Source organism: Phaenicophaeus curvirostris, chromosome 4 (genome assembly GCF_032191515.1).
Source record: "Phaenicophaeus curvirostris isolate KB17595 chromosome 4, BPBGC_Pcur_1.0, whole genome shotgun sequence".
NCBI classification, from domain to species: Eukaryota; Metazoa; Chordata; class Aves; order Cuculiformes; family Cuculidae; genus Phaenicophaeus; species Phaenicophaeus curvirostris.
The window spans coordinates 38,414,066-38,439,877 of record NC_091395.1 but is presented as its reverse complement, the minus strand read 5'-3'; the positions used below and the strand labels follow the sequence as shown (position 1 = coordinate 38,439,877).

The 25,812-nt window shown below is 40.6% G+C and overlaps 1 protein-coding gene across 1 annotated transcript; it reads right to left on the bottom strand.

Moving 5' to 3' along the window:
- Positions 1 to 505: 505 nt before the first annotated feature.
- Positions 506 to 25,812, bottom strand: NAF1 (nuclear assembly factor 1 ribonucleoprotein). Its single transcript, XM_069855823.1, has 8 exons — positions 25,542 to 25,812; positions 23,006 to 23,141; positions 21,170 to 21,263; positions 16,431 to 16,513; positions 15,258 to 15,418; positions 12,902 to 12,953; positions 3,761 to 3,866; positions 506 to 1,205 (listed from the first exon to the last, which is right to left on the bottom strand). Exons 1-8 carry the CDS (start codon positions 25,781 to 25,783, stop codon positions 790 to 792), a joined length of 1,290 nt encoding a protein of 429 aa, XP_069711924.1. The 5' UTR covers positions 25,784 to 25,812; the 3' UTR covers positions 506 to 789.

The window sequence follows — 25,812 nt, the reverse complement described above, 5'->3', positions numbered from 1 at the left end:
AGCAGCTTCTTCCAGGCTGCATGGTCTATGCTGGTCCGCTTGAAGTGACAGGCAAGAGAGAGTGAGAGAGCGTGGGAATGAGAATCCCCCACATGGTTCCTTGTGAGTTCTTTTATAAGGCACATTCAATCCCATCCGCACGTGTTGGGGTGCTCTTGCCACGGGTCTTTCAGGATTGTCCCGCCTGGTCAGTCCGTCGGGCAGAGGAAGGGAGAAGGGGGAAGCCGGGGCAGCACCCACTGCTGTATCACCTGCCCCCGCCGCATCCAGCTCCGGGTCACAGGCTTAGCCAAGCAAGGGAGAGCAGTGGCCACTCCTGCACTGCCCTCCTGCTGAACCCAGTGCCACAGAACACACAAATGGGCAGTCTTCAGACAAAACGTTTAAGGCAAAGAAAGAAGCACAGTCTGGCTCTACAGCCACCTATGTGACATGTCCTTATCTCTATTAGACAGCAGCTACATGAATTCTTAAGTTTATTACAAAACAGATTTCTACAATGACATATCAGTTTCCAAAAAGTTTATTTATCATCCTGAACTAGCAGATATTATAAAAATAAACCATTACTTAATATTCAGTTATTTTTATCATACAGTTTTCTTTTTTTGAAACAGAGAACATATATAAAAAAAGTTTTCTATGGATAGCCCACAAAACATCAAATTCTGCACTTGTTCTGTTGTTGCAAAAAAAGGAAGCATCTTCAAAATAAGACAATCCAATCTTGGCAGCCTGTTCTTCCTCATTTTAAATGGCAGTGCTCTGTATATGCATATCTGCAGAAATTTAGTAAGGCCTGAACTGAGAAGGATGGCTGTCTGGAGGAGGTGGAGGAGGTGGTGGTGGTGGTAAAAAAGGGTATGATGAGTTGTACATGTTCGGCCCTGTCCAAATCATATTCATATTAGAAGGCGGAAGGTGGAATTGATGCATCTCATTAACAGAACCAAAAACCGGAGGAGGAAAGGGATACTGTTGCATCATTGGATTTTCTTTTCTATGAGATTGTGGAAACGCTGGAGGTTCCTGATGTATTCTGTTGTCTGAGGAATATAGCTGTGGTGGTCTTACTTGTGGTCTCAAAAAACCTGGAGGGCCTGGTTGAGGAGGAAATGAATCCCTAGAGAATCCTCTGCCACGGTATCCCCTTGAGTAAGTTGAAGCAGGCTGTTGAATTGACTGATGAAGTCCTTTATTCTCACCTTAAAAAATACAAAAAAAGAAAAAAAAAAAAACAACACAGTTTTAATACTGTTTTAGAAAGATTAAGTTTAGTCCACACAAATCTTTCAAGCTGAAGTCAAGGAAGTTTGAAAAGTAAGCTTATGAACAAATACCGGCAAATAATACATAAACAAAACATAATACCAGCAAGTCTACCGTTTAGAAACTCTTCTTGATTTATTAGACTAATATAGCAAGAATGTTCCTGAGAGTCACAAATTCAGTCATTAAAAAAAGAAATTTCACTTTCTTCCCCTTCAGGCATTTTCATTTTTATCAATGAATTGCACAAACACTCAAACTGTGACTATTTTGGAAGCTTTGGTTTAAAATGAAATTTAAAACCAACACATTTTAAAGCTGAAGATAATCAACACCACCTTACACTGAAGTGGTATACAGCCTTCATACTTGAGTTATTACAGCACAGACACAGGACACAAGAAAGCATTCAAACTCAAATTGATAAAAGTAACTTACTCTATCAGGAAAAAAAGGCAGTCTGTACCTTTAACCTACCAGCTTCCAGCATTCATCTTTCAAAGATTAATTTTGCCTGTACAGGTCACTGTAAACCTAAGTTTGGTTTATAACAAATGTACTGCCACTTTACATGAATACCTTAAGAACATTAATGGGATAAGTGATATAAATTTGAGAGCATCAGAATATTAAAAGCTGAGCTGCTAAGGTATTCAAAAGGCTGTAGAATTTAAATGGAAACATCATCTCTAAATCATTTTAGGGCTAGAAGCAAAAAAAATTTTTAGGGACATAACACTGCATAAAATCACTGAATTTTAAGAATCTATGTGGACCTAACCCTTGGCACTAGACTACATAAACACCTTTTCACCTTTGAAAAGTTAAGTCTGCAAAGGTAGTTTGATACCAAAATTCCTACTTATTTCCAGGGAGGATTAGGACTTAGACTCCTTTGGTGCATGCAGTCATCTCAGGAGCACTGAACAGAAAATACACGAGTGAATATTTTTGTTCTTTCTTCTCCTGTCAAAGACTGTAACAATGAGCCAACTTTAACCAAGCAAAACTTCAGCTGAGATTAAATTTGTGCTTCAATTTGCCAGATATCCTTGTTGAATTCCACGGTGAACCTAAACACATCTATACCATGTTATTTACAGAAAAACATAGCAAACCATGACCCATACTGCCTTGACAGATTGAGACAGTTCCTTCTGTTGTGTTCGCAGTTATGGAACATAGTTCAGTAACAGCCTCAGCAAGCCCTAGGCAAAAGCGAATCTCCAACAAACTGGCAGAATAAGGATATGGTGGAAAACATGCCATATGCTAGATAAGCAGAAACCAGGACAGAAAATAACCATAAGCAATAAAAGGAAAATGTGTCAGAATTCAGATACTTCCCTTAAGGGATAACTGTCAAAACCATAGCGCAAAAGCCAGTCTAAGTAGATCACAGCTTTATTTAAAGAGTACAAGGGGGTGGATGTACAGTATATACTTTAAAATGCTTAAGAGGACAGTTACTGACTTCCCAGATAAGAGGGAAGTGCTTCCCAGATCGGAGGGGCACAAGGTCAAGCAGCTTTACAAAGCAAGAGAAGCAAACCCATGGAAGGAGTCAGTCCAAGAATAAAAAACTTTAGGGGGGGTAGGGTTGGGTAGCATGCTGCAGGCAATTGAAGGAACCTGATGTATAAGAAGACAAAGAGGAAGATGGGAGTGGATGAGAGTTAGCAGTATCTAGAAGGGAGTGGTCCAAAAAGCATGTAACAGAAGTAGACCAGTGAGAACAGAAAAAAAGTGATGAGATTTAAATGATCCAACCAAAATGGCAACCAAAAAGCCAAAAGTTGTGTCAGTAAAGAGGCACGAGAACAGGAAAATTTGGTTATTGCAAATAAGAGTACAGCTAAAAGCATATACCTGGAACAGATCTGCAAGCAGCAGGAGAAAGGACGGTGGAGACAACTAAGCATATTACAAAAAAAAATACATAATAGATTAAAATACTATAGGTTTGTTTAGCTGACTGTCTTAGGTAAACAGAGAGGTTCTCAGTGGGCTACACAACAGTTTTTTTGAGGGAGTATTTATAACATGCCATGGGTAAGGAAGAGCTTCCTTTTCAGACAGGGGAATAAACACCCCATTTAAGACTTGTGTCTTCTCCCCAACTGTCAATAAAGTGGGTTGCCAAAAATTGTACATGGCCTTCCTCTATCCTGAGCCCAAATAACCCCTGCAGTAAGCAAGCCCTGAATTCCCAAAGACAGCATCTGTTCCACATTCTCACTGTCCATCAGCTGACACTGCCATAAGAGCCTTTAAGTCTCCTCTGACAACTGTCCTGTTCTTATAGTAGATACCTTCCACCTTCCACCTTTAAAAAAAGAAATGAAATATAGCCAGAAATTCACAAATCTAACTTTGAAAACCACTGAAATACCTGTTACCTGTATAAAAGCTCCACCATTAAGATAGGCATCATTGTGTATTTCAAATTCAGTTTCACATATAAAAGCAGTGTCCAATTGCATTCACTCACTTGATGCATTTGTTTCTGATTTGAGTTTCTTCCTTCCTTGACTTTGAGGCTTCCTTTTCTTCTGTTTTGCCTCTCTCTCTTTTTCATCATCACTGAAATCCAAGGCCTGGTTAAAAGAAAAAAAAAAAAAAAGAGGAATATAATCATGTAAAAACTGCATAGATATCTGCAGTTCTAGTAATAAATCACTATTTAGAAAACCATCCATCCTGCAGTCAGTTTAGAAGAATATTAAAAGCTGCACTTTCCTATTTTGCATTCAAAAAGCCACCATATTCATCAAGTTGGCTTCTCAATGCAATCCAAAACTTAAAACTCCACAAATTTCTTGTAGCTCAATTAAGTAATACTCAGTAATTCCTTCTAATTTTTCTAAAAAAGCAACATTGAAGTGCTGAACATAAATTTTTCATTGTTTAGATGTCAGCAAGAAAAAAAACTGGAATCTCTGAGGAACATGGCTAGTCATTGTCAAGAAAAAGCTTTCAAAGGACAAACCACAGACTAGGTGAATTAAAACAAGAACTTCTAAAATAAGTTTAAATTAATTTGGCAACCAATACTTAACTCGGCACAGTCAAACTACATAAGAAAAATATATGTAATCTAAAATTTCACTAAATTGGAATTTTCTGTACTATACTAAATAACACTGTTTTTGTTAAACTTGCAACAGCAATAACTCCAAAGGAATTTTCAGCTTTGGAGAATGTTGTCATTTAAATAGATTCAATTACACTGCAATATTTTGTTCCTGTTACACAAGGTTTTGCTACTTTTTGAATCCTATCTTACATTTAGAATGAGGAAAAGTTATCAGCAACAGAAATTTGTCAGCATAAGTGAGCTCTTTTTCAGGGAACTAATTATAAGACCTAAAAGGGGAGGGTTTGTTCCCTCCACCACTTTTCACCACCACTCTTACCCTTCCCAATTCTGAAAGGAAGCGGTTTACTACTTATTGATATATCTGTTTAGTATATACAGAGCATGGGTTTCAAAAACACTACCAAAAACTTATTTTAAAAGCCATGTAAAAGTTAATTCTGAATACAACTATTTCCTCTTCTACATAACCAAATTATATTCCTACTCAAAAAAAGCCAGAAGGAATACAAACAAGATGATATAAACCATGAAGTAAAAACCTTTCACCAACTCCTGCTTTTTCTAAGGACTTCAACATGCCATCCTCCAGCAGAGCAGAAGTAATAAACAACAGGTACATTCTGTTGCTATCTAATTTTCATGTAACATTCCATAAAAGCTGCCTCCTAGAGAAATCAATTACCTGTTCCTGCTAACCTTGCAGCATACGGATCATTTTTTGTCATCCTATGAGCCCCCAGACAAGGCCAAGAGACGCTGGACTACTGAATCTATAGTTAAGCTGGGCTAACTACAAGCCTGTCAGAAAAGGAACATGTACCATATACCACAAAAGGCATAAAAAGTTTATCATGGGAGCTTTAACAGAAAGTTATAGAATCAGCTGCCAGCTGAGGGCTGATTGAAAGAGACAACTGAAAGAGAATCTGGTTGGAAGAGAATTTCAAGCATCGGTAGCATTAAATTTTATCTGCACCCTTGTCAACAGCTATTACCTTCACATCAAAAGCTACTTTTTATCAGCTCATCAGCTGTCACAGTTTGAATACCTTAGTCTAAAAACTTTAACTGCCAGAACTATCCAAAGATTATTCTAATTAAGGATTACATGATGTCACATGTTTTCCCCAAAATAGAGCATGCAGACATATCACAGAGTCAGAGCAGCCATGGAAAGCAAGGTATCATAGAAAGTAATCAATCCTTGCCATCACTGATTTCATTCAATCTTCCCTCTTTCCTATAGTGCAGTACAGTGTACCTAAAGTTCCCTCTGTACTTTTAGATTCTAACCTGAAGGCAACTATCATATTTAAGATTAAGAAGAAAACAAAAAAAAGTACCAGCTTTGGTAAAAACAATGAATATATCTGCAGAACACTTGAGTGCTTGACTGTATTTAGCTATGTGTAAGTTACTTAGATTCCTGCTAATTCAAATTACACATTTACAAGCTCATTGCCTGAACAGCTTTAAAAATATGACTAAGAAAAAAAAAGAGCTCACTATTAGCCAATGAGCTTATTTTGTCTCATCATCACTAGAAAACTGTTCAATGAAAGAAAGCTAAGAATAGCCAAAAGTTTCTGAGTACTGTCTGACGGAGACCAGCTCACAGGGACGTCTTAGAGAGACTAGACGGACTACTGCTCTGGTGGCAAGTAGCAATTCTTTATTCCTCAACCAGAGTTTTTATACTCTCCTGGGAGAGCTTGTCAGTTTCTACCAAGCTTGAGTGCGCTGTTTACATTACTGCTATTCTTACCGTGAGAATACAAGTTATGCAAGTTCTACAAGTGAGGGACTACGTGTCTGTTCAAGGATTCACACATTCTTCTGTTTGTGCTGGTCTTATCTTAGACCTGCAGGTGTTCTTGAAATATATTTAACTCGGGCCCTGGAATGATGAGAAACTAAGCATGTTGCCAAGAGCCCTGATAGTCCACAACCTCCCTTTCAGGAGGAGCAGCTTTGTTGTTGGCATGATATTCTGTTCCTGACCCTTTCAGGCCAGACAGAATATCGCTCTCCAGGCTCTTGGCTTTCATTATTCTGTCTTTGACCCTTTCAGGCCCCCAGAATGTCTAATAGTTCTCCTCAACTGTCTAATACAGTCTTTCAAAGCTCTGCTGATCACCTATCTACAGTCCAATGCTATGCAACACTTAATGACTCTCTGTGAGATGTCTCCCCGAGAAAGGAAGGCAATTTACAGTCACAACTCACAGACAAGCAATCTTCAAGAGAAGTTAACACAGCTCTATTTGTAGGAAGAAAAAAAAAGATATTTCAATGTGCATCATCCTCACCATAATGGAAAAAACAATACTCGGGGTTGACTGGCTGATATATCACTACGGGACACATCTTCAAGCATAGAAAAGCCCATGTCACAACATCTCTCCTTCAAGTCAGAACAACTGGCCTGGAATAATGGCTGTGAATGTGAAAATTTATATTGTCCCTCACATGATCCTTCTGGATAAGTTGTCCAGCTGTGGGATGAGCAAGTTCATGTTGTGCTAGGTAAAGAACTGGCTGAAGGGTTCAAAGGATCATAGTTAATGAGGTTACATCTGACTGGCAACTGGCCACCAGCAGTGATCCTCAGGCATCAGTTCTAGGGCCAGTTCTGTTCAGTGTACTTATGAAAGATCTGTATCCATGAGCTGAATGCACCATTAGCAAGTTTGCAGATGACACCAAACTAGGAGGTGCTGTTGACTCTTGAGGGAAAAGAGACCTTGCACAGAGATCTAGATAGACTGGACTATTGGGCTATACTAATGGGATGAAGTGCTGGATTCTGCACCTAGACAGAGTAACACTGGGTACAAGTATAAACTGGGAGAGGAGCAGGTGGAGAGCAGCCCTGCAGAACAGAATCTGGGGGTGCTGGTGACAGCAGACTCAATAGTCAGTAGTGCTGAATCAGCCAAGACGGCAAACAACATCCTGGGGTGCATCAAACACTGCATAACCAAAAAACGTGACCAACATCAAGCACAGTGACCAAGCCAGTTCTGGGTCCCACAACCTCAGAATGATGCAAAAGTCTTTGACTGCATTCAGAGGAGGGAAACAAAGCTAGTAAGAGGACTGGAAGGCATGTCCTGTGAGGAGCGGCTAAGGGCTTCGGGCTTGTCTTGTTTGGACAAAAGGAGGCTGAGGGGTGACCTCGCTGGTCTCTACATGTAGTTTCCCAGGGAGAAAAAGCAGAGAAAGAGCCGTTTATCTCTTCTCCCTGGTATCCAGTAACAGGACACGTGGGAATGGGTCAAAGCGGTGCCTGCTGGAGCTGGTATGTCCAAAACACCATCCACCTGCAAACTGCAAGGTTGGGCTTATAAGAGTTGGGGAATGGCAGCAAGTTCCTGCCAGACAAAGGAAACCTGCTCCCCTCAACCAGAGAGCAAAACCCCAGATCCCCCTGGTGAACAAGTACCAGGTGCTGCAGGTGGAATCCAGTCCTGAGGATGAGGGTGATGGCTCCCACAGCCTAGAATCTTTCCCTAGGCCGCACCACCCTCAGAAAAAGATAAAAACATCCTCCATCAAGAAGAAGAGGAGGGTGATTGTTGTAGGGGACTCCCTCCTAAAAGGAACAGAGGGACCAATTTGCAGACCGGACCCGCTCCACAGAGAGGTCTGCTGCTTACCAGGGGCATCAGTGAAGGAGGTAGCTAGAAAACTTCCTTCCCTGGTCCATGAGACAGACTACTATCCTCTGATAGCAGTCCAAACTTGTAATGATGATCTAGTAAACAGAAAGACCAAAGCCATCAAGAAAGACTTCAGGGCCATTGGGAAAATGATGGAGGGCTCTGGGGCACAAATAGTATTCTGCTCCATCCCAAGGCTAAATAGAGAGGAGCTGGAAGTCAGGAAGAAGAATTCAATTAATACCTGGCTCCGAGCCTGGTGTGAGGAAAGGGGCTTTGGCTTCTTTGATCATGGGGTGGCTCACGCACCCCCATACTTTATTGCTAAGGATGGGACACCTGTGTCTCCTAGGGGGGCTAAAGCCCTTGCTAAAAACCTAGCTAAGCTCATAAATGGAGCTTTAAACTAGATGTGAAGGGGGAGGGGGTTGAGACCAGGCTAGACAGGAACGAGCCTGGACATGGGGCAATAGTGATTCGGAGAGGGTGTGCTGGTGAGGCCCACCAGTACATCACCACACAGAAAGTGGGGGAGAACACACCTGGGGGTGCTAAGAAAGAGATACAGGCACCCTGGTGCTAGCTACTCCAGTTACCAGGCAATTGGGAATGAACTCTTGTTCCCTCTAGGAGGGCTGAAGGCTTGGCAGCTCAGCTGAAGTGCATTTACACCAATGCACACAGCAGGGGTAATAAGAAGGAAGAGCTGGAAGCTGTCATAGGGCAAGGAGCCTATGATGTTGTTGCCATCACAGAAATGTGGTGGGACGACTCATACAACTGGAGTGCAGCTATGGTGGGGTACGAACTCTTCAGGCTGGATAGGAAGGGTAGAAGAGGAGGCAGGGTAGCCCTCTTTGTAAGAGAGGACTTGGACACACTTGAGATGGATTGTGGTGATGAGGAGATTGAGGGCCTGTGGGTTAAAATCAGAGGAGCCCATAAGAAGGTAGATTTTGTGATGGGAGTCTGTTACAGACCACCCAGCCAAGGAGAAGCAGCTGATGAGCTCTTCTATAAACAGCTGGGGTTAATCTCTAGATCAATGCCTCTCATTCTTGTGGGAGACTTCAATCTTCCTGATATCTGCTGGGAGTACAATAGAGCAGAAAGGAAGCAGTCTAGGAGGTTCCTGGAGTGCATGGAAGACAACTTCCTTGCACAGTTGGTGAATGAACCAACAAGGGAGGGTGCCCTCCTGGACCTGCTGTTTGTGAACAGAGAAGGCCTTGTGGGGGATGTGGCAGTAGGTGGACGCCTAGGACAAAGTGATCATGAGATGATAGGGTTTTCTGTTCTAGGTGAAGTGAAGAGGGTGGTTAGCAGGACAGCAGCATTAAATTTCCAGAGGGCAGACTTTGAACTCTTCAGAAGGCTGGTTGGCAAAGTCTCATGGGAGACAGTACTTAAGGGCAAGGGAGCCCAGGAGGGCTGTGAGCTCTTCAAAAAGGAAATCCTAGCAGCTCAGGAGAAAGCCATCCCCATGTTCCGGAAAAAAAGCCGGCAGGGGAAAAAACCAGCTTGGTTGAACAGAGAGATCTTGAGTGATATCAAGAAGAAGAGAAATGTTTATGGGCTCTGGCAGACAGGACAGGCCTCTTGGGTAGGCTACAGGAGGGAAGTAAGATTGTGTAGGGAAAAAATCAGAAGGGCTAAGGCTCAACCAGAGCTCAGATTGGCCAAGTCTGGGAAAGATAACAAAAAATCTTTCTATAAATATATAAATAATAAAAGGAGGACTAGGGAGACCATACAGTCCCTATTGGACGCAGAAGGAACAACTGTGACAGGGGATGAGGAAAAGGCTGAGGTACTTAATACCTTCTTTGCCTCAGTCTTTAATTGTAAAGAAAGTCGTTCCATCTGTGTACAAACCCAGGAGCTAGAGGAGCAAAATGAGGCTCCCATGATCCAAGAGGAGGTGGTCAGAGCCTTGCTAGCCCGACTAGACACCCACAAGTCTATGGGGCCGGATGGGATTCATCCAAGGGTATTGAAGGAGCTGGCAGATATGCTGGCCAAACCCCTTTCCATCATCTTCCAACAGTCCTGGAAGACTGGGGAAGTCCCACTGGACTGGAGGCTGGCTGATGTTGTGCCCATCTACAAGAAGGGTTGCAGGGAGGATCCAGGGAACTACAGGCCTGTCAGTCTGACCTCAGTGCCAGGGAAAGTCATGGAGCAGGTGATCTTGAGTGCTATCATGAAGCACATGCAAGAGAACTGGGTGATCAGGCCCAGTCAACACAGGTTCACAAAAGGCAGGTCTTGCCAGACTAACCTGATCACCTTCTATGACAAAGTGACTCGGCTGCTGGATGAGGGAAAGGCTGTGGATGTGGTCTTCCGGGACTTCAGTAAAGCCTTTGACACAGTTTCTCACAGCATTCTGCTTGAGAAACTGTCAGCCTCTGGCCTGGACAGGCGCACACTCTCCTGGGTGGAAAACTGGTTGGATGGCCGGGCCCAGAGAGTGGTGGGAAATGGTGTGAAATCCAGCTGGAGGCCAGTGACAAGTGGGGTTCCCCAGGGCTCAGTGCTGGGTCCAGCCCTGTTCAATGTCTTTATCAATGATCTGGATGAAGGCATTAAGTGCACCCTTAGCAAGTTTGCAGACGACACCAAGCTGGGTGGAAGTGTTGATCTGCTAGAGGGTAGGGAGGCTCTGCAAAGGGATCTGAACAGGCTGGACCACTGGGCTGAGTTAAAACGGCATGAGGTTTAACAAGGCCAAGTGCTGGGTCCTGCACTTGGGGCACAACAACCCTATGCAGTGCTACAGACTAGGGGAAGTCTGTCTAGAAAGCTGCCTGGAGGAGAGGGACCTGGGGGTGTTGGTTGACAACCGACTGAACATGAGCCAGCAGTGTGCCCAGGTGGCCAAGAAGGCCAATGGCATCTTGGCTTGTATCAGAAACGGTGTGACCAGCAGGTCCAGGGAGGTTATTCTCCCTCTGTATTCTGCACTGGTGAGACCGCTCCTCGAATCCTGTGTTCAGTTCTGGGCCCCTCACCACAAGAAGGATGTTGAGGCTCTGGAACGAGTCCAGAGAAGAGCAAGGAAGGTGGTGAAGGGGCTGAAGAACAGGCCTTATGAGGAACGGCTGAGAGAGCTGGGGTTATTTAGCCTGGAGAAGAGGAGGCTGAGGGGAGACCTCATTGCTCTCTACAACTACCTGAAAGGACGTTGTAGAGAGGAGGGTGCTGGCCTCTTCTCCCAAGTGACAGGAGACAGGACAAGAGGGAATGGCCTCAAGCTCCGCCAGGGGAGGTTCAGGCTGGACATTAGGAAAAAATTCTTCACAGAAAGGGTCATTGGGCACTGGAACAGGCTGCCCAGGGAGGTGGTTGAGTCACCTTCCCTGGAGGTGTTTAAGGCACGGGTGGACGAGGTGCTAAGGGGCATGGTTTAGTGTTTGATAGGAATGGTTGGACTCGATGATCCGGTGGGTCTCTTCCAACCTGGTTATTCTATGATTCTATGACAACAGGAAAAAATTTTTCACAGAAAGGGTCATTGGGCACTGGAACAAGCTACCCAGGGAGGTGGTTGAGTCACCTTCCCTGGAGGTGTTTAAGGCACAGGTGGACAAGGTGGACAAGGGCATGGTTTAGTGTTTGATAGGAATGGTTGGACTTGATGAGCCGGTGGGTCTCTTCCAACCTGGTTATTCTATGATTCGGAAATATTTCTTTACAGAATGGGTGGCCAAACACTGACTAAGATTCCTAGAGAGGTGGCTGAGACCCCAAGGCCTGTCAGTGTATGTGAGGCATTTGGACAATGCCCTTAACATGCTTTAGCTTCTGGTCAGCCTTGAATTGGTCAGGCAGTTGGACTAGATGACTGCTGTCCCCTCCAACTGAAATACTGTGTTCTACTCTAAAATTGGTTAGAACACAAAAAACCACCCCAACTTCCCCTCAGAGAGTAATAAGCACATACTATGCCAACTATGCAAGCTTTTGGAAGATTCAAAACAAGCAGATAGAGATATCTCTTCAGGATACTATGATAGACAGAAGGCTTCTAGAAATTGCAGCTATTTTAGTAAGAGACTTAAAAGTAGAAATTGCAAGGAGAAGCAACTCAAATGCTCAGCTAGAAAGCAAATCTCATGAAAATACCTCAATAAAAACTATCAGCCTTGCAATTCTTACTAAAAAGAATAGTCATGAAAAGCATAGCCAGAGCAGAGTAAAATAGCACAGGACAGGAATGTGGATGTCATTGAAGAAATCTTTACAGACCCTACAGTAAGTGACACCAATAGTCATGAGGAACTCTCACTTCCATACAGAGGCAGCCACATAGGATTGTGTGGAAGCTCATCTCCCATGAAACTAGTGGTTTGTAACAGCAAACAGCGGGAAAAATCTTACTAAGAAACCAAAAACTGCAACAGAGGAGTTGTCAAGTTAATCTAACAGAGCAGACAGCTTAAACGCCCAAGCAGTATAGTTTGCAGAGTACTAGCAGGCCTTTAAAAACAAACAATTGCTTATGGCAAGATAAAAGACAGCAAGGACAAAAAGGTTGTAGCAGAAGAAAAATTATGAGGCAAGATAATAGCACTGCTACACAGAGAGTAATATTCAGGTTGCCAAACATGTTCTTGAAGGACTACAGAAACTGAAGATAAAGATATATATTTTCCCAATTGCAAAAAGTAAGTAGAAAAAAGACACTTAGTAGTCTCAACACCGACTGTAAGGCCTCTCCAAGAAAAGCATGACTTTCATTTCAGTGAAGAGGTACATCAATCTCTTGTCTACAATAAAAAAATATCTTGCCGTTACTTTGCACAGAAATTTTTCTACATCTATCTTGCGTAATCACAAACAGTAAAGACAAAAAACTTGTAGTTACTTCAGGTGGTGGTTCTTGGTCATTCTTCCAAGATGCATCTGAACCCTTTTCCCTAGAAGGAAAAAAAAAAACCAAACCAAACCAACGAATTAGATAATCAGTACTCCAGGTTAGAAATAATTTGCAAGAACTGCGCAGAAAACTATCTTTGCAATAATGAAAAGTGACATTTTTTTAACGATTAAGAACCAACTTCTTCATTTCTCCCTCTCATCTTGTTATTTTGGGGTGATATATGCCTTCCAGAAACACCAGAGCATGCAAGAAACTCCAACATCCATGGATATTAGTCTATATGTAATACTACTGATTGCAAAATTTAAACCCTGTAAGAACAGGGTTATGCAAAGAACAAGATAGTAGTACTTTGATTTCCAAATTCAAACACTGTAATATCTGGAAGTCTAACAAAAGGTGACTCAGAGGAATCATGAAAATACATGAGCTGCTTTAGAATTACTTTGTGTTTCAGGCAATACAACATAAATTCATTTTTAGCGACAAATTATTTTGCATTCAAGAAGTTATCGCTACACTTCCATTTATTTTTCTATAAATTGTAAAGCTTATTCATAAGACTGCAACTCTGTACAATGCAAGCAGATCACAAGCCAGATTTCAGAGGAAGCTGCAAATTACGGTTTCTTTCAGATCTTAATCCCGATTGCTTTTATTTTCATAGTACCACTGAAGTTTTGAGTAACAGTTCTAAAACTTTAAGCCTGTAATATCCCATAAGCTGGTCTGTACACAGTCAAACTCACAAAAAGCAAAATATAAAAAATCATTGGTCACCAAATTTGCAATCTGCTAAAGTCCAAAAGCCTTCTTGTGAAGCACTGACCAAAGCTCAACTTTTCTACTAATCATGCCATCCTGGTTCCTTTATAGAGACATTAGAGCACAGAAATCAAAATTCTTTATCCTTTTTCAATGACACCCACTTTGCGAAAAGGTAGTTTAAACAAATAGTACCAATTGCCTCTATAAGCTTAAGAGCCTTTACTGACAAAACTAGGAAACAAAATGCTATTTCGGTGAAATGCAACTTAAGTCACACTGTTCAGAAATTATGGCTTACACCAGATTACACAGGTGTTCACACTACTCATTTTAATGCAGGGCATGAAACAATGTCTGCTATTCAGCTGCACTGATAAGTCATCAAAGCCTGGAACACCTTACCTACTGTTCAATCCTGTACCATATGTGAGACTACAGTACTATCAAAAGACAAATAGTGCCCAAAACTAGTTGCAAAACACGTAACGAACTAAAACATGTGTCTCATCTCAGATGCTGAGTACAGCACACAGTTATTGATGCAGTAAGGAGATGATTATAGTCTGTGCAGTTATTGTGCTAAGCAACAAAGTTTAATTGCACAAATGAAAGACCAGCTGGCATCAAAATGCTGCAGAAAAACAAACAAGCAGCAGAGTGACAAAGTGATCTATTTTGGCCTTCAATGAAAGCTAAAAAAAGTATGCTTGTTGCTTCCACAGAAACAGGAGAGGAAGAAAAGAAGGAAAAAAAAAAAAAACCAAAAAAAAAACCACCCCGAGACTCCTGCAGGCCTGGCTGCATGCATGACTACAAAAAAATCACTGAGGAGTGATACTGGACGAGTTGCAATTAATGCAAACACCAGTATTACTGGCTTTAGTCAAAAAATGTGCAAGTCAGAGAATTAATCCTAATAAAAAGAGACTAAGTCACTTGTACAACAAAGGACTTCTTAAATCTACAGTTATTTCAGACAATTATTCCTCACATGGCTAGCAGTCATTTATTATTCTGTATTTTTGGGTACACTTCCTTTTAAATGGCCACAAGTCCTAGTCACACATGCTACTTCCCTCAGGCAGAGTTGGATACACAAATACTACTGAGAAATTTCTGAACATCATACTACTATCACCACTCAAATCCCTTCCTTCTCCCAAATTTACAGCAAGTAATTCTCATACAGAATTGTTATTCTCTGCACAACAGATTTATTTATGATCAATTTTCAGTTTTGGTCTTGTAATGTGAAATAAAATTAGTAAATAAATACAAACTTGTTCAGAATTCAAACAAGTTTATCGGAAGTTATGAAACTAAAGAAGAATCTGCAGCACAACAAAATCCAGAAAGTTCAGCTTGCAAAACCCGTGCACGTGTTATCTGCGTGAGAGGGTGTGGGGGCAAATAAGTATCCATGAATTTTTTTCTGATTATATTTTAGGTAACATAACAAAATTAAAAAAAGACAGCTTAATATATTAAATTTAACAAGAAGCTACTAAATTTAAACCCGGATTTTCAGCTATGTTAAAAAATGCATTATAACCAGATTAGAAGTCAGACTTACTGTTTTAGTTTCTCTGCAAATATATACTGGGTGAAGTCCTCTACTGATGGAGCAAAATACATGCTATCTTGCACATTAATACCTTTTGCTTTGATCTGCTCAGAGTTATTAAATCTTAACACATAAAAGGGATGTAAAACAGGACCGAATATCTCAAATATCTGAAACAAACAAAATTAAAATATTTAAATAAACTATCAAGAGTAGATATATAATTGTAGACAATCCTGAAGCTTTAAGATGCTTTGTATTTAAGATGTTCGATACATTTTCAAAATGCAGTATGAAATAAACTACGTTCATGTTTTAGCTTTATTACCACATTTTATTTGACTGTGTATTTCCCAGCTACTGTTTAAGTCATAAAGAGGAAAAAGAAGCTCTCACATGTTGATATGGCATTCACCCACCCAACTGTACTGCTTTCAACTGTCTGCTTCCTCTACTTTAGTCATCTCTCCTTTTGTCAAACCTCTGTTCTTCTGCCTCCATTATGCCTTCCAATCTCTTACACCTGGAACAATCTCCAGATTGCTTACTCCTCAAAGTTCATCTTTACAAGATGCTCTGCTCTCCAGTTCAGTGGAGAGCAGAGAATTCTGAGACTCTACACAGAACAGCTGCAATTTCAGGTTGTGTTTTTTGTTTTACACATTATCTAGCATTCAAAGGTATCAAATAGTAACCATTCTAGATGATGGCCTTCCTTCCCCATAAAACAGAGTATTTAATATAATGTCTTTCTCTGCAAACGTTCTTCATTATATTTGCATAAAGCACACACTGGCCTTAAACTGGAACAGAAGATTGTAGGTAAACATTCCCCATATTTTTCTGAAACTTGACTCTAAATTTCTCCAATATTTGCCTCAAAGCCTGGCAATAAAAGAGGACAGCTTCTTATAAAAGACATCACAAATCTTCTGAAAGCAACATCTCTCTCTCCATAAGCACCTTCATAAAATAGCAGTACCTCACACATTGTAATTCTGTAAAGAGGCAATGAATTCCAGGTTAGGAGTTCTAGAGATTAAGAAACAGGTTACTATAGCAAGAGTCAAAAGCAAAAAGAAAAACTACGTATCACAGAAACTTTTATCTTTCATTTAGTTGACCTCAACACTACTTTGAATTTTAAAATAGATTAACAGGGTTTTTATGCTTTACACATACCTTTCCAGCTGCTTGCCGATCTTCCTTAAAAATTATGCTCTCCTCATTTACTGGAGGTAGGCCTCTCAGTGATTCAATTATTACTAAAAATGGAAAAAAAGTTAGAATTTTATGTCATAACAGCAGTATGTAGTTCATAACTTAACAAGCCACTCTATTATTTGTCTATTAAAGTTCACAGAGCTTCATCTGAAAAATACTATGCACGCACAATACTATTTACAATCATACACATCTTTTCCAGTGACGTATGAGTGACAAGATACACACTTGTTTATAGAATTATCATTCTCTGCAGTGGAGAAAGAAAGGAGATCTGATGATAGGTACAAAAGAGAAGGCTCAGATATGTATGTGTGAGATACCATTGTATTAACCTGGTGTGCTGGTTTTGGCTGGACAGAGTTACATTTTTTCCCTAGTAGCTAGTATTGTGCTATGGTTTGTATTTAGAGTTACAATAATGCTGACTGATGTCTTGTTGCTAAACAGTCAAGGACTTTTCAGATTCTTATACTGGCTGGCCTGCCAGTGAGTAGGCTGGGGGTGCACAAGAGGCTAAGAGGGGACACAGCTGGGACAGCTGACCTCAACTGACTATAGGGATATTCCATACTATATGACATCATGTTCAGGATATAAGGCTGGGGGAAGAAGAAAAGGGGGGGAAGACATTCTGAGTTATGGAGTTTGTCTTTCCCCGCCACTGTTACATGTAATGGAGATGCATTCCTGGAGAAGGCTGAACACCTGCCAGCCAACAGAAGATAGTAAATGAACTCCTCATTTCGCTTGGCTTGCACATGCAGCTTCTGCTTTACCTATTATCTTAACCCACAAGTTTTCTCACTTTTACCCTTTTGATCCTCTTCCCATGCTACTGGGGGAAAACGAGTGAGCGGCGGTGTGGTGCTTAGCTGCCAGCTAGGGATAAACTACAACACTCAGGACGTTTCTTAATTAGGTGCATAGTAGCAATAATCTATCTTTTGAGTGCAGATACAGTCTGCCTTCTTAATATTCCAAATGAAATTCTCTTGAGAAAGAAGAATGGTGATGGCTATTCATTATAGCTTCCCCTAGTAAGTCATAAGAATCAGACCAAACACAGACACCTGACAATCCAGTCACAGTAACAACTGGTGGTTCATTTACGCATGCCAATGTACAATTTGAAATACATTTCTGCAATTTAATGTCTTCTACTACATTTGGGACTAATCCATGTTTAATAACAGTATGAGTGGTTAGAGTAAGTCCTTCTAGTATCTCAAAATTTGAAATCTAATGCCCAGCAGACTTAAACATCTATAAACGGACATGGAAGCATGTTCTTTCTCCATTCAATACATAATTTGATATACAGATCTCTCACTTTTATGTTTGCCAGATTCAGAGACAGAAGAGCTTATTCTTCACTAAAATCCCTATACTAGTTCACCCTCTTCTACGACAGGAGTTCGCATTCTTTGCTTAAATCTACAGAAATACTGGATCATCTATTACATTCAGCAGGAATTATGCTAAGATGTCAATACAAAGACCTAGCAGCATTACACTCAAAAATTCTGATTCTGAAGGTAACCTTTTCTAAAACAACAGAACATTCAATTAGGCATTCTCAATGCCTCTCCATCACCAAATAAAGGCACTCAAGCACTTAGTGTCACTCAGACTCCAACAAAAACTAACATGATAATCACTTCTAAACTTACATAACAGGACTTAAAGCAACAAACATTTCATCAAGTTAGAACTCCAGCTTTGCCACTATTTCCATCTGCAAATACCTTGTGACATACCAAGCAAGCCTCTGACAATGATAAAGGCTTAATAGTTCACTGAATTTCAAGAGAAGTAGGGAAATCAGTATATTTTCTGTTTACCTATAAGATGAAATATACAGTGAAAATACCCAATGTGTTGCCTAACACTCAGGAGAAATATACCTCAGCCAAGAAAAACCACCCTCTAGCAAAAAACCCCAGTCAAAACAAAACAAAAAAACACACAAAAACTGTAAAAAATGCTTCTAACTTGAATAATTACACATAATCCCCAGTCTTCCAATCGGCTAGAAAATCATTTTGAAAATGTAAGCCATGCTAGTCCCATGAAACCCAGGACATTATACATTATCACCTCCAGCCTATCTGACTTACAGATCCTCCTGCCCCAAACCACCCCAAGCCCTCAGTTTCTACTCTCGCAGCAGGTTTCACACACACTCACACCCCTCAAAGCTGTTTACTTTCCAGGTTATAGACCACACAGCAATTTTCAATTTTCTCTTCTCTCCTCTTTAAGTACCTCAAGGCAACACACTGCAAAAATTCTGTTAAATTCTGTTCACAGAAGGTACTGTCATCTTGCTTTTCGCTAGTGTGAAGCAAGGATGAACCTGCATTGGTGGTTCAGTGGCAGAATTCTTGCCTGCCACATAAGAGGCCCGAGTAGTCCAGAGGATAGCCATGAAGATATAAGAGGGCTGAAGCACCTCCCGCATGAGGACAGAGTGAGAGAGTTGGGGTTGTTCAACCTAAAGGAAAGAAGCCTCAGAAGAGACCTTCTAGCAGCCTTCTAGTACTTAAAGGGGCCCTACAGGAAAGCTGTGGAGGGGCTCTTTGTCAGGGAGTGCAGTAACACACAACAAGGGCTCACGGCTTTAAGCTGAAAGAGTAGAGATGATTTAGATTAGATATTAGGAAGAAATGTTTTACTGTGAAGGTGGTGAGGCTCTGGAACAGGCTGCCCAGAGTAGTCCACAGATGTCCTATCCCTGGAAGTGTTCAAGGACAGGCTGGATGAGGCTTTGAGCAACCTGATCAAGTGGAAGTGGGGTGGCAGGGAAGATGGAACTGGATGACCTTTAAAGATCCCTTCCAACCCAAAACCATTCCATGATTCTAAAATATGATTCTATACCATTCTATCCTTAAATTCACCTCATAGTATGACCTTACATGTATCACATACTACAGATGAACAAACTTGGAAGCTTGCTACAGAGAACAGCAGATTTCTGATACGTTAAAGGGACAAACTGTTGAGGATACTGACTGTTGTGCCAAAACAGTATTTGTGATTTCCAAATGAGACCTCAACTTCCCTCCTACTAGATACAAAACCGGTATACATAGGTGTCAATGTAGTTCAAAAATAAAATAAAACCCTCTACAGTTAGCTGACAGAGTCCCTAATATGGCCACAAATCAATTGAAGTTGAGGCCACTCAGACAAATGTTTCTAGAAGAACTGAAAAGAAAGAAAAACATAGAAAGATGAAGTCATAAAGCAAGGTAGCAAAAGCAGAAAAAATAACACAGATAGCTTAGAGTTTTATTCTATCCTCATGGCTTTATTTCATGTATGATTGTTAGTTTGCTTTCTAACTTTCACCAACCAATCCAAATTCAACAATTCCCACAAAGTAGAATACAAACTCAACTCACTTATCAGTATACAGGTAGGATTTGAAAGTTATACACATCAAGGAGGATAAGAAACTAATAGGAGTTTTCAAGACTGAAGTCTTTAAAAACAGCTTTGTTTAAACATTCACATACTAGATCAAAAATAATTGCTAACTATGATTAAATCATTACTCTTTTAACCTATTTTCAAACTATCATTTTAGCTGAAAAGACTCTTCTTAAAAGCTCTCATTATTATCAATAAGCAACAAAGGGCAAAGTAGAACAAGAGGACAATGACCAAATTACTACCTTACACACTCTGAAGCCAGCTTCCTGCACAAGAATGAAATTAAATCTTAACTCCAAACCAACACCACCATCAAAAACATCGTAAAGGAATTGCCAGTATTACCTGAAGTCTTTTACAATTAAAGAAAAAAAAATTAACTTTAACTTCAAACTTGAACTTGATTTCTGATTTCCATAAGCAAAGTGCTTTCAAAGCAGTTCAAGCAGAATGGAACACTTGAAATGAACTTAAATACAAACATACAACAGAGATTTTATTAATACCAGCTTCAGCAAAACTTTCATTTCGCACATTAAAAAACTGAGATCCCAGATAGATTTGAAAAGATCCCTAGATGCATATAACCTAGAGTTAAACTTACATCCACTGCACGTATCAATCCCATAAAGCTTACTCTCCAGCACCTATATATCATGTTAGTCATGCTGTCCTCTGACTGCTGACACTGCCAGCTTGCAGTAAAAAAAAAAGCAAGTACATTACACAAGCACAGCTACACTAGCTAAAGTAGTAAGCCGTTTTACTGTCCTCACAGACTAACAAGCAAGCACTTTGGAGTGCATTGTACTGCATCTGTACTTTCACTTATACACTTCCTGTACTTCCAGAGGTAATTCAAACATAGCATGGACAACTGGAGGATTTCTTAAATACTGCAAATGTTCAATACTATTGTTGCCAGAATTAATGCAATGATCACTATGCATGGTGAGAAAAGGGGGTTTTTAGGGAAAGAAAATATTAAAGTCACACAGAAACACATGCATAACAGTTGTATCTTGCATCTTTAGATCCAATTCTTACATCTTACATTTTATTCTTTAGATGCAAGTCAACTAAAAGGGAATTTAACACAAACATCATTTAGCTGTACGAGTTCTCATTCAGTAAATAGAAAGCTGCAGTACTGACACTTTGAGGAAACAGTTCAGTACACAACTGATGCAGAGGTTGTTTTTTTTAATGCAGAGAAATTGTTGTAATTAAAACCAAAGCAAATATATCTTGCCTACCTAGCTGCTCAATGATGCTGGAAACTGTCCCAAAGAGCTTCAGTTCAACATCATCAGGCAGAATTATTGCTAAGTCTTCAACAGGAGGCAGTTCCTGAAAATACCAACGTTCAGAACATAATCTCGTCACACTGTTGCTTACATTTAACAATTCAAAAAACCTCCAAGCATTTTGAAGATGTAATATTAAAAAACAATCTAACATGATTTGTCTTTCAGAATAATTCCAAAAATTCATCCTAGGGAAATGGCACTTTTGAAAATACCTTTTCTATTGAGACACTGCTCTTCATATTTCCATTGCAACTAAAGTAGAAGCCAATTTTATTCAACTGAAGAAAACCAACAACTAACTTACAGGAGTTCTGTTCATTTTTTTGAACTATCAAGTTAGATAAATTAAGGTTCAATGTACAACACAATAATTAGATCAGGCCAGTATTTAAAAGGAAGACAATGTTTTGTAAACACCTGGATTTGGTGCTAATGAGACAAAACAGCAGATCAACCAAGCATTTTCAGACTAACATGAATTTTATTTAATTAAATTAGTTAAGAGTTAAGTAACACCTGATAATTACATCTATTTGAGTAAGGGTTTTTGTTCAAAAGTCCAGTGCTATAAGAAAAATGTTGTCATAGATGGACTACTAATTAATGATACTTCAAAATGACATGCATGGAAGCGGGAATTGCTGATGTTTTACTCCTTCAGAACACTAAGTTACGTTTCTCAATCTTTGATTAATTTCAGGGATAAAAGAATATCTTAAGAGCTTTTCTTTACTCTGAGTGTCTCTAGAGCAACAGTTTAAAAATTACCAGCACACTCCCATCTCCTTTTGTTGCTACCAATAATGCACTCCAGTGCCTCAGTCTTTCCAGGCTGCCATCTGGCACTTTATTACAAACTCTTACAGAGCACGGAAGAAAAGGTAAATGTATCCAAATATATCTGCCTTTCAGACATTTTTTCTCTCTGCTTTTCTTAGTATTACCTATAACCTTCACCGGACTTGGTTCTTATTCCAGAAAGCATTTTTTTATGAAGGGGAGAGACATACAGAATAACAGATAAACATATACTCTTAATGTAAATTGACACTACAGTGTTACATTACCCTTTTCTCTGTAATCCATATGATACATAGTTAATCACCCCTTAGCAGATAATTACTGTAACTCATTCCTTTAAATCTCTTAGTTTTGAGATAACGAGGAACAATAGCAGCAATACTTAATGTGCATGATATTTATGAGAACCAAAAGCAACAGAGAGTATCTCAATAAAAAATAACGTTCTGATCTGCAATGCACAAAAGTGCTATTACAAAAATTGCAGAATAAAACAAATACAAAACACTTCTATGACTACTTTCATAATTTTGCTTAAGTGAATCGAAGCAATGCAATCTGAACCTCTGGGGGGCTTAATGTAACATTCAAAATTTTCACTTCAAGCCTAAGCATACTAGAGACATGTTTGCGAGATATAGCAGACCTTCAAGTCTCTCACACAGAGAAAGGATGATGAAAGCCTGCAATGCACAAACAACAGAAAATATACTAAAATGGCCAGAAAATTAACTGGTTTCATTAACTACAACTGTGATTTTATACAAATATTACCCTAAAATGAGCCGTGAACCTCACTTCAGAATAGTTCTAAATACTGAAAAATAAGACAATTTAAGTTATCAACTGTGCTATACCGGAACTAGTATTAAAACGTACATTCAATCAGTCAGTATGGCAATGACATAAAAATATATTAAATTAAAATATTTTAAGTTGGGTTACTAGAAAAAGGTGTAAAAGATAACACACTTTACTTACATCAATAGGCAACTCATCTTTTGTTTTAATACAGTAAGATTTGTTACCCTTCTCATTTGGATGGTCATCTTCATCAGACACTGTGGAAGAACACGAAGAGGACGATGTAGTTGATGAACTATCTGAATCCGTATCACTAAGTAAAACAAATATGAGAGTTAGAATATAGACTTCTACATTATAGATTAAAAGAGTGGCTGGATTATACATTATTCAAATACCTTATGTTTTTCTTAAATGTATACATTTGCATATGAAAGAGCAGCAGTCTTTTCTGAACCTGCAAGCCACTGGACAAGACCATACAAATCTAAGACGAGTAGTATCTTCAGCAGTTCAGAGAAAACGTTAAAAATCACAATGGCTCATTTGGGTTCCCACTGTTCCACTGTCGAATGGTGCACATGCCTTGAGAGCAATCACCTCTAAGTTCACCTAGTCCAGTGTCTCCAGTTGCTGGCTACTCTGTGCAAAAGTCCAGAACCAACATAACTCCCTCTGTCAGACATACCTGATGGTCAAAGTCTGGGACCTACACTTCATTGGTTTGCAAGTAAAATGAGACATTAGAGTAAGAGGTGATCACTTCAGTATAGTACTTGGAGAAATATAGCTAAATTAGGACCATAATGTCTATGCGCTATCGGCATATTTCCATTTTATGCATCACTTAAATTCTCAGTACTGAACATCACTTGATGTGACTGAGCATAAAGAAAATGTCAAAGACAATACACTAAACTACCTTCTACAGCTCATAGTCACGCTTCTTGTACAATACTACCATTGGCATAATGCTAAGTGAAAAGTCAATACTTATTCCAAGCAATGCTTCTTGCACTTTGAAGGTAAAAAGATTCCTAACTTGTGCAGATAACAGGGATTAGTTTTGTAATTCATGGCCTGTCTTAATTCCCCTAGTATGTATTCACACAAATAGTAATTTAATATTTCTCACTAGCACATGCATAAGATGTGTTTATTGTCTTAAACCCTTAATATTTCAAGTGAAGAGCACAGTAAGAAACCAGTCTTTATTCATGTCAACATGTTCCTTTTCACAAAAAAAAGCCTAAGTTCTTCAAGAGTTGATAGAAGAAACAAACATAGAGTAATTGATAGATTGCATCTACTTTTTCTTACCCTATCCGGACATTGAAGAAGAAGAAAAAAGTTTGAAAAACACACAGACTGCTAAGCAAGTTACAGTTATCAAAATTTCATACAGATTATGACATCAGCACAACAGATTTTGGAAGCAAAGAAAACTACAAGTGAAGCCTCTGCCATAGGTCAGGAATTTCACCCTCTATCCCTCCATAATGTTCTAGGAAAACTTGGTTCAGAGTAAAGTATTTCCAAAGTTAAGCTTGAACTCATTATCTGTTAATGAAGCTCAGTAACTTCTTTATAAGAGGAGATCCTTAATTTCAGTCTCCACTAGTTAGAAGGAGTACATACCCATCTTGCTACAATGGCCCAAAAAGAAAACACAAAACTCACTGAACCTGACAAAGCCGCACGCTTCTAAGACTGAAAAATAGCCCACATATAACCAAATTTACCTTTCACCACCTTCACCAAACACCAAAGCACAGATGCAAGTAGAAGATGAAACCTTTTATATAAAACCATGTTGAGAATGAGCTTTTCCACCAGGATGCCAACATCAGAACATGAGTTAAGGCCTACAGACTCTTTACCCTGAATCCTACATTCAGGTTTTTTTCAGCAATAACATGGCAAGTGATGCAGGAGCATCCCGTGATGACCATGACAAACAAGATGTCAAACAAAGAGAAAAGAAACGAACCTGGTGAGGGGGCTGGAGAACAAGCCTTATAAGGAGCGGCTGAGAGAGCTGGGGTTGTTTAGCCTGGAGAAGAGGAGGCTGAGGGGAGACCTCATTGCTCTTTATAACTACCTGAAAGGAGGTTGTAGAGAGGAGGGAGCTGGCCTCTTCTCCCAAGTGACAGGAGACAGGACAAGAGGGAATGGCCTCAAGCTCCACACCAGGGGAGCTTCAGGCTTGACAACAGCAAAAAATTTTTCACGGAAAAGGTCATTGGGCACTGGAACAGGCTGCCCAGGGAGGTGGTTGAGTCACCTTCCCTGGAGGTGTTTAAGGCACGGGTGGACGAGGTGCTGAGGGACATGGTTTAGTGTTTGATAGGAACGGTTGGACTCGATGATCCGGTGGGTCTTTTCCAATCCAGTGATTCTATGATTCTAAGATATCCAAACGACTACGGTGCCCCAAACAACCCTAAAGCCCCACAGGCCACCACCAAACTCATCTTTTCACTAAATCCACGGGCCACCACGACCAAACTCATCTGTTCACTAAATACTACGCACTCACAGTTATTGTTTTGGAAGCGTATTAACTCAACAGTGAAGCTCCTAGGAAATAAAACAGAAACCGTCATCTTTAATAGAAAAGAGAAAGCTGCGGAAGCCTAAAAGCCGGGGCGGAGGGAAGGGGGCGGACTCGGACCCCGCCGGCCGAGAGGTCGGAGCCCCGGCCCGAACCCACCTGTCCGAGCCTGAGGCGGCTGGAGGCCCGACGGGGCTCGCGGGCGCCGGCCAACAGCGCGTTCCCCCGGCGGGGGGCGGCGGGGCCCGGTCTTCCCCGCTGCCCTGATGGGGCTCCGCAGGGTCCGGCGCCCGCTCCGGGTCCGGGTCCGGGTCCCGCTCCCGCTCCGGCAGCGCACGGGCGGGCCCGGGCTCAAACGCCAGGGTCTCCATCTGCGCCGCGACCTCTGTTCCCGCGTCCATTCCGACGCCGGGCGCACGCGGGCGGCGGC

Excerpts from the sequence above, each read along its gene's own strand:
- NAF1 (XM_069855823.1), bottom strand. The coding sequence starts at position 25,783 with ATGGACGCGGGAACAGAGGTCGCGGCGCAGATGGAGACCCTGGCGTTT. Across the intron at positions 21,264-23,005 it reads AAGATGAGTTGCCTATTGAT|GAACTGCCTCCTGTTGAAGA; the intron begins GTAAGTAAAGTG and ends TGGTATTTTCAG. Across the intron at positions 1,206-3,760 it reads ATCAGAAACAAATGCATCAA|GTGAGAATAAAGGACTTCAT; the intron begins GTGAGTGAATGC and ends GTATTTTTTAAG.